General features: G+C 31.5%; 1 protein-coding gene across 1 annotated transcript; it reads right to left on the reverse strand.

Annotated features, from left to right (window-relative positions):
* Positions 1–2,679: 2,679 nt before the first annotated feature.
* Positions 2,680–9,891, reverse strand: LOC118047009 (vacuolar protein sorting-associated protein 26A). The gene is made up of 12 exons (XM_073405856.1): positions 9,517–9,891; positions 9,281–9,339; positions 9,118–9,192; positions 8,310–8,384; positions 8,130–8,202; positions 7,267–7,311; positions 6,906–7,017; positions 6,035–6,101; positions 4,911–4,955; positions 4,373–4,428; positions 4,101–4,276; positions 2,680–3,316 (listed from the first exon to the last, which is right to left on the reverse strand). The coding sequence occupies exons 2-12, from the start codon at positions 9,281–9,283 to the stop codon at positions 3,138–3,140; spliced, it is 906 nt and encodes a 301-aa protein (XP_073261957.1). The 5' UTR covers positions 9,284–9,339; positions 9,517–9,891; the 3' UTR covers positions 2,680–3,137.
* Between the last annotated feature and the right edge of the window lie 248 nt (positions 9,892–10,139).

Below are 10,139 nucleotides of genomic sequence, written 5' to 3' on the forward strand. Positions count from 1 at the left end.
CCAAAATTGTTCAACTAAGACATGTAAGATAAAAATAATTATTAATATAATTTTAAAACCTGACTTAAATGTCAACTCGGAGCAAGTCCCGAGTCACGGATTTGGGGGTTACACGAGTTAACCCAAGTCAATATAAGAATAAAAGTTATTATTATAATTTTAAAACTTGACTCGGGGGTCGACCAGGGTAAGGCCCAGGTTACAGGCCCAACTCGGGTTGACTCAAGTCAGTGTATGGATAAAAATAGTTATTATCATGGTTATAAAACCTGACTTGGGATTCAACCCCAGGCAAGGTTCAAGTCACGAGTTAGGAGAGTCAAACTAGTTCACCCATATTTTTTTTTAAAAAAAAAAAATCATCAAAGTAACCTTATTTTAACAAAAAAAATTCAAAATAAGTCAACGATTTTTTTACCTATATTTTATCACAAGTCAACCTGAGTTTTTTATTAGGTCAAATGGAGTCAAATTTTTTCCTCTATTTTTTTTTAACTTGGACTAGTCCAAGCCCTAGATCAACTCGGTTCCAAGTTAATTTATCAAGCCAATCCTTGTTTTATAACTATAGTTATGATGTTATTAATTTCAACTACCAATATAAACTAAAGTAAAAATAACAATAATATCTAGTTATTTTTTAACATATGTAATTTTTATAATAATAATAATAATAATAATAATAATAATAATAATAATAATATGTATTAAGAGTAAATTAGACTTATTCATATTTTATTATGTCTTATCCATCACAATTAAATAGGATACAGAGACAATCACTCCATCTTGTACATCACTACCAAACACAATTATGTTTCCATTTATTTTTTTTTTATCTTATCTTCATTGTCTCTACTTTCTTCATCTTTTTTGTCTCCAGATAGCAATAACATGCTACCTTAGTGTTTTGTTAATATTGTTGGAATTCTGAGTTGCAATAAGTTCGGATGAAAGATAATGTGCATGCAAGAATTATTAAAAAAAACACTAAATGGGGTGACCCTTTTTACTATAGATAAACATTGTTCACACACTAAAAACATATTATAGGCTTACAATTTAATTTTTAATAATTTATTTTGGTCTTCAAAGTTTTATTTTGGATTATTGATCCTAATTGAAAGCCGATTACTTTTGATTCCTTAGGCAATGTTGGAATTGGAAGAAGAGAGACTAAAATGAAAAAAACATCAAACATGGTTGGCATGTTAAAGATTTTGTGAAAAATATACTTAGGTCCTTTATCTTTAAAAATAATTCAATTTATACAATTTAGGTCCCTTTAAATTTTAAAAAATCAATTTTGGTATAAAAGTTCCTTTTATTATTTTTCACTTCTTGGTTAGAGAGAGGAAAGAGAGAGGTTCTCGGGTTTTAGCAATAAGAGAGAAAGTCATTGTTCAAGCCATATCTGACCACCAAAATAGTTTTTCTTAGTGTTTCCGGGTTCTATGTTATGAGAAAAGTTTGATGATAGTGTTTTAAAGCCTCAATATTTTCTAAAAAAATTAAGTTGTGGAAGGTAAATCTAACCTGATTTGATTTCGGGTTCTTGAACCATTTTTTGGGTTGATGGAATGATTTGTAAGTATTCTAAAGGTGTCAATGAGGTTTTTTTATGTTGAAATGACTTAAAAATTAGGTTTTTAAATAAAAAGAAACATTGCCTTATTTTTCCAGCCAGTACAGTGGTGGCTAAAATCTGAGCTCGTAGATGACACATTGTCTTTTTTGTTTTAGAAAAATAGAGGATGACGCCTTTAAAAAATAAAAATAATAATAAATCAAGTCTAGGTGCCCCAGCTTGTGCTTGAAAGTCCACACACGTGCCTGGGTTTTTCCTTGCAATGACCTCTTTTTGGGCCCACTACGAATTAGGCTTTTTTTTTGTCCTTTTTCATTTTTTATTATTATTATTATATTTAGGCTAAATATAAATTAAAAAAAAAATATTGAACTTAATTAAGTTCATAGCACAAATCACAAGTTTGACAAGTTAAAATACAACACTCAATCTTTTTTTTTTTTCTAATTTTTTTTAATGTAATTTTAAAAATAATTTTAAAATTTATGTTTTGATTGATATCCCTCATCTGTGATTTTTTTTCTTATTTAACCTATTTTTATAGATTTTTTTTTTTAATTATTGTATGTGCATTTAATTTTTAAGAAGATTATGTTGATTCATTTATAATTTTTATTTTTATTTTATCTTTTGTATAGATAAAATTTATTTTTAAAAATATTTTTTTTTATTTTTACATAATACTTATAATATGTATAGTCTTACATAATATATTTTTTTTCTCTTTTATTTTATTCAATCATATATTTTTTATTCAATTAATTTAATACATTATATATTTCATCTTACAAAATTAAATATTTTGATATATACATACCTTTTAATATTTTCAGTTTTGTTTTTAGTTAATATTAATATATTTTTTTTCATTTATGTTAATAAATAGTTCTTGATTTATTTAATTATATATATGCATTATTTTTTTTATTTATACTTAAAAACAATTATATGTAAAATCACATCAGAAAAAACCTGATTAAAAAAAACTTGCATATATAATATTTTTTATAAAAAAAATACTTGACTTCAAATCACAAATCAAATAGATACTTACTACAATCATGGGTTGCACGGATATAAAGAAACTTGACTTAAGAAGGCCAAAAAACTAACTGATTTTTTTTCAAATTCAGAGCATAGGATAACTTCCATGTAAAGGGAAACATGAAGCAAGCTAAACGTAGAAACAAAAATATCACAACACATTCTATGAGGGTTAAAAAAGAAAGAAAAAAAGATGTCAATTTACAAAATAAAATACAAGTGGCGTTACACTGTCAAGGGCAGCCTTGAAATGCAACAACCAAATTAGAACGACGGAAATATTGCAGTTCCAAGTATCCCAAACATGGAAAGGTTTTTGCCATCAGATGTGTTTCACTGGTCAAAATCAAGAAGGGCATCATCAACGCGAAAACAGGGAAATCCCTCTCCATGACAAATCTGAATCCTTGGTCCTTCAAAGAAGCAAACTGCTTGCTAAGATACCGCTCCTATTTTCCTTTTTGTCAAGATAAAATTTCCGAGCTCCTCTAAGATGGACACTCATTCAGGGAGTTGGAAGAAGCCGATAAACTGTGATTTCTTGCTGCTTAAAATACCGTCGATCTTCTTCGTCAACTAGAACAAGATTCAAGTAGTACTTCACACTGAATTTGTTGTTTATGTTGCGATATGTGGGTGTCAACTCGTATGGACTCAGGAACAGTCTTACTGGAATCGATTCACCTGTTAGGGCATCAGTAATTGCATCAGTGTTATAAAAATCCTCTCAAATATGAATAGAGACCAGTATTCAGCACACAAACAGAGAAGAATAGATGCAACACATCGTCAAATTTTCACATTTTCTCATCAAGACTTGGTGCATAAATCATAAAATAAAGGCATTATAGAAGCGGTTCATTGCTTCACATGGATGACATGCAATCACAAAATTCTAAAGTCATAAAAATAAAGCTTGCATGTGTATTTCATGCATACATTTCTCAAAAATTATACAAGGTTACCATACTTTACAGTTTAGCTAAACTTCCAATAATGAGGTGCAATTCCTTTAATTTTGTTTTCCATTAAAATACGATTTGTTTTCTGTCTAGTTCCTACTTTTCAAAATTTTCTGTTCTGGCATCTTTATTTCCTAGTGTTTCTACAAATGTCCTTACTTCATAGGCAAAAAAATGTTTGCAACATGGTAAAGGAGTGTTTGACAACCTTAAATAAACACATAAGCCTCAAAGGCATCTACAGTGGTCCTACTCTGCTGCCAAAACATTTGAAAAAATATTGCAACGCCAGTAACTCATCACAGATAACTAAATGTGAGGTAAAAGTAAAGCCATATCAAGATCAAGTTAAAATTCAAGCATGACATTCATGATTTTAATGGTCTATATGAGAGTTGAAATTTAAATGCATCACTCAGATTTTCTGGGAGTGATTTGTTAAATGCAATCAGTGCATATTATTGGTGATAAAAAAAAAAAAACTAGAATACTATGAAGTTATGTACCTCTGACAGGAGCACCATCCATCAATTCAAATTTTGCAAGGGTCTCTGTCTCAACATATGTATTAGGCCCCGATCCCGTTGACTCACGGCGCCTGATCTCGAGCTCCATATTCTTAATCTTAATTCTCACCAGAAGAAAATATATTTTGCCAACGATGACATCCTTCAAGTGGTACCTGATTCATTTAAACTCAATAAGACTACATAAAGCTCCCTTCCAAGTTAACTCATCATTTGTCATTTTATTCACTATAAGCTTCGTTTAGACTTACTTGCTTTTACTGTATTCAAATTCAATATGAAGACAGTCCTCAATTCCAACTTCCATCTAAAAGTACCACCAAGAATAGCACACAGGGATCAGGATCAATTTTTAGAATGAGTTTTGAGTGCTAATTCATGATCAACAACCAAGTTTTGTAAGAATAATTCATTTATGTCATGACTTGCCTTCACAAACATCTCAACGCAATATGTCAGGAATCTAGCTGAGTAATTTTCAAGTCAAACATGTGATGAGACAAAGGATGTCCTCGAACAACAATTAGGAAAAAAAATGCATGACTTAAGGCTATGATTCATGCTTCTTAAGGCCTAATAGAACAGAAGAAGAGATGAAGTTGTATTGACAGGATAAACAAACATTTGAAGGAAGTTTCATGCGAAAAAATGTGTTTTCTCAGATAGAATTAGTACAAGTAAACTGTCCAAATAAAGAGCAATCAAACAATTGCAAAAGAGTTTTTGCTTTGACTTGTGGATGTCCATATAGTAATAGACATGCAGAAGAGGAATTATATCAATCCTGACCTTGATGCTGTTATTGATTGATGGAAGCGGAGTGTAGTTGTGAACCTGAACAAGAGTATTAAAGTTAAAACAAAACAAGCTGTTATGTGACCTTCTCAAGATTATTTATATTGACAAGATATTCAAACAAATAAAAATTAAAAAGCATTAGAACAAAGACTTGCCTTTCAAGAACCTTACATCAAAAAGAAAAAAGAATTTATCAGAATACCAATTTGCAAGACTGATTTTGAAACATAAATAGATGATATCCTGTGTATAATTTTAACATGAATATGCAAAACTACTTATGCATTGCACAATTATTTGACTAACCAACCTTATATTTGGGTAGTTGCTTCTTTATTAGTTGGACATTGTCTGACTGCACTTATTTTTTTTCTTTAATAGGAGAAGGACAATATCTACATAATTGCTCTATCTATTTGTATGGGAGTTTCTCAAACACTCTCGCAGCATCCACTTCTGCAAGACCAATAGCAAGCACTGGCCCTTCTCATTCTGTCAGTGAAGATTCTGGAATTCTAGTTAATTTATCAATCCTGGTCCTTAGCAGCAACCACTTCTGCTACAACGTCTCTAGCTACCATTCTCCACAATCAGGAAACCAGTAAATTCCTTTCATTGTTTAAATGATCCTTCATGTTACCATTATTGAACAAATTCACACCCTATTCTCAATATACTTGCCAACTATATCAGAAAGCCCCTTCAACATCCCCTCCAACACATTCCTCTATAAAATAATGACAGCAACACAGTAAAGATGTCAACTTTGTGAAACAGCTCCCCTATTAATTCCAGTAGATAGATTTGCAACCCCCCCCACTCCCCTTTTTTTCCTACAGACTGCATAATAATGATGAATGGTCTAACTGATTAACTTCTTACAACTTGAGGCACATGAAAGTGCTCAGGAAATATGAAAGAGGTAAATAAGACAGAAAATCCTACAAGTTGCTATTTAAACACATTAATGTCACATGTAACACAAACCATATTCTTAAATCAACAAATAACACAAAACTATATATATATATATATATATATATATATATATATTTTGTTGCATCACTTGTTAATATGACTAGCATAACTACAACAGAACAATTATTCATCATTACCACAAAATCCTGGTTCTCGACAATGTTGCTGACATAATTTCGACTGATTGTCACTTTCAATATATACCTGTAAACAACAATAAAGCTTGCGTTGGCTTTTATGCTTTTTAAAAAATAAAACTTATTTTGGTTTCAAATTTCAAAATTATACTAGTCATTATAATTTCTAATACTGTTTGCAGTCTAATATAAAAGTACAAAGAATGAAATGGTGAAAATCACTTTGAACTCTCAGGGAGCACAAAAATAAAAATGGCCATATGCCTCTCACGATCTCAAAAAATTTCTACTAATATATTATAGTTTGTTCCCCGCATAACATCCAGCTCTCTTTAAATAAATAAAATTCTGCTAAAAAACCTACAAGTAAATGCTCTAGCACCAGCATTAAAACAGGCAAGATTGATCTTTCAAAACAATGTTTATATGCATAACCAATCAGCCAAAATCTGGTTTTCTTACACGTGTCTCTATGTGTGTTAATGCCTAGAGAATCAGCAATTGTCCCCACATAATAGAACTAATAAAAATCATTCAGTAGCAAATGCCAAACTATGAGAATTCTTTCACAATGAATATATAACAAGAAGAGAGAGGGAGAGAGGATCAGGTAACCTTTTGCAAATCATAAGAATCAATAAACAGTGAAGGTGAAAAAGCATGAAAGAAATAGGAAACAGATGAAGGAACAAGGGGTTTACATATCTAGCCTGACAACCATAGGCAAGAGTATTGCTGGGTGCAAGTTTGATCATTGGTCTTCCAAATAAAATTAGGGTTTGATTGCGGTGTTGGGAAACACCCCCAAGCATGCTTACAAATTACTATCAATTACACAATTAAACCAGTGCAATTCAAAAGGATAACCTACCTAAGCCTCACATTCACTCCATTGTAGGACTCATACGGCATTTCCACAGTAGAAAATTCAAAGGGATATGTCTTTTTTTCATATAATTCTCCAGGTACATCAAGTTCACGCACTGCACATGACAGGATAAGAGTTCATCATGGATAAAAAAAACTACCTTCACTAATTGATTAACAATACCAACCACAAAAGTAATAGAAGGTACAACAAAAATTTAAATTTACCATGTATTTGAAAAATAATGAAACTATTATACACATATATAAACTTAAAAAAAAATGATGGCTAAACATGTTATACCATATAAAGCCCTTCATTAAGTGACCAATTCTACAAGAAATAAATGTTTAGGTGCACTCACCAAGAGATGTAAAATCATAATAGTTGCCTCGATCAAAATACATTTCTGCAAAGAGGGGAAGAAATATGTCATACTCTGAAATGTGATTTCCTCATGTGATAAGCCAATAAATGTAGTCCTACAATTTAATGTTAACTTGAATCAAAGAAATATTCACCCAATAACTACCCCAAGGGGAAACAATCAGTTACAAAGAAAACAAGAAAGGGAAAAGAGTTCTATGAAATTATTAATTATGTCATTTTTTTTAATCATAAATGCATAACGGATGTATTCTACCATTTTATCTGCTATTTTTGTCTTCTTAAGTCTTTTCTTATATATTATTTTATATTCTTCTCCAAATCAAAATTCTTCGCAGAAAAAAAATATAAAGAGACTCTGTTAACATAAATATTACTATTTTGTGTTTGACAATAAGAGATAGCCACCATTCTTCCCTTGAGTCACCCGCCCTTTGGTGGAGACAGCATTTAACCCAAAATCTCAAGTACAACACAACGAGACTCTGTTAACATAAATAGTGAGACCAATGACAAGCTATAGAGATCAGTTATAGGCTTGGACAACTTATGCAGGAAGAAGAAGCTCTCAACATTGCTTTCTTTTCACTTCTCTTCTTACTTTTACGGGCATTGATAATGCTTTCAAATCCTAGATTAGACACAAGCATTACAACTCCCAAATAATTCAGCATGTAGATTTCCAGCATTGCCTGCTTCCAGATCTTATCTTTCCTTATCTCGTTTATGTTAGAATTTTCCACATAATTGAATAGATAATAATAATAACAATAAGAACGTGATCTTCCAGATATAAAATACAAGATCTAAATATCAGAAATGGAAGCAAATTCAACACACCTATTTGACCAAGCAGCTCGATTTTAACACCATTGTGTTCAACCTTCTTCCCTTGAACTGGTTCTATGACAACCTGAATATGAATATAGCAACAATAAAATTCAATTTCAGTCTCAATGACAACATCACCAAATATGTGACTTGTAAGATTAAGAAAAAAACCAAAAATTCAGTAGCTACCTCCCCAACAATGTTTTCTTGACTTTGGAAGAGAGGAACCATGACCGTTTGGCCATTTTCCTTCTTTAATGGAACCTATTGAAACACATAGAAGCAATAGTTATATGCTTGACTAAAATGATTTTTAGACAGCCTCTCAACAAAATCCAATATTTCACTTCAAGCAAACATATCTAGGAAAAACTCATTAGTTCACTGAACCAAACTCCATGTTCTATCTCATAAAGAACACCACCCAATGTTGTCGCCCAATTGCTTAACTGATGTCTGACCACTTATGATGTTTAGAATATCAACCCTTTCATTGAACTCAATATGTTAGAGTAGCCATTGATGTAATGGATTTTCATACAAAGTTACCTCAATTTTGGGGGGGGAAATATAACCAACATGACTGAAATGATGTGAGAGAGAAGACCTTTTAAACAAAGCTATAAATTCATCCCAAATGCTAAACAGGGAAAAATAAAATTACTTTCAAGACTTATTGCCCAAAAAATGTTTGCCTCATATTTCCTACTATTCAGCATTCCTGCAATGGTGGGTTGGATTCACGGGTCACCTAGAAATCAAGTGGCCCACAAGGCCCTTCTTTCATGTTCTTACATTCATATCCTAATCCAGACATCAAACATCCTAGAAATCAAATTCAGTCAACACAAGGCTTTAGCCTCCATCTCTATACGAATAACAACAGAATTCCTGACATTATACTACAGTAACAATTAACGAAACGTAAATGTATGACAACAACAATAATACAGAGAAAGCAGAAGACTTGAGCAATGTTAGCAGATTAACAAGGTACCTGTTTGCGTGTTCTTCCATCAGCAAAAATGATAGAAACACTACATGGTGGTTTAAAAGCTCCAACTAAGAAATTCTGAAGCACCAAAAATACATAGCAACTGCTTTAAAAGAAATTAATGCAAACCAAACAAATACTAAGACAGAACCCAAAATTACTTTACCATGATGATATTTTGGTCAAATTCAGCACCGTATTGTTACTTTGTCAAACATGAAGGACCTTAAAAAAAAGATAAATTAATTCCATGATTGAATCAAATCTTCTTAGATATCTATTGAACCAGAACAGAAAAAAAAATTAAAAAAAAAAAAAAAACCCTTTGAAACTCCATAAAAACTGAAGTGGTCGATGAAAGTTGAAAGCTTTATGAGAATTGAAATCGAGCCCAGAAATTACCTGGACTTGTTTTGAAATGGGTTGATGTTGAAATCTTAAATTAGTAAATAAATACAGCAGATCAGCATCGATCCCCTCAGCTCAGCTGCTCTTCTCTTTCTTCTTTCTCCCTCTCTTTTTTCCTCTCTTTCTAGCACAGTTAAATGTCAAACTGATGGTTGCTTTGTTTCTTCCTATTTAGCGGTAATCCAATCAAGATATTACACGTCACTGGCAAAGGTGTTATTAAGGAACTAAGACAAACGTTGTTTAAAAAAACAAGAAAAGAAAAAGGTGAGGACTAACTACCAGTCTTTCTTTCTTTTCTTTTGTTTTTCTGGTTACAAGCTTTCTTGCTTTTGCTAGACTTGGAAAAGGGAAAGTTTTTGTGGGATGACTAGTAGCTTGATGATCCAAGCACTCAACTAAATCTTGACTAAAGTTATTTTTAAGAGAATTAGTTCAATTTGTCCTTATATTTAGACCATGTCTCCAATTTGATCCTATAAATTTAATCACTTCTAATTTGTCCCTAGATTTTGGATCCTTCCCTAATATATCGTTTTGTTAGGTTTTTCATTGAAATTGGTGAAATTACACTTATGTGAGAAACTCAAATCCCATTTGATTTAGTAGAAAAAAAA

This window comes from Populus alba, chromosome 1, assembly GCF_005239225.2.
Source record: "Populus alba chromosome 1, ASM523922v2, whole genome shotgun sequence".
Taxonomy (NCBI): Eukaryota; Viridiplantae; Streptophyta; class Magnoliopsida; order Malpighiales; family Salicaceae; genus Populus; species Populus alba.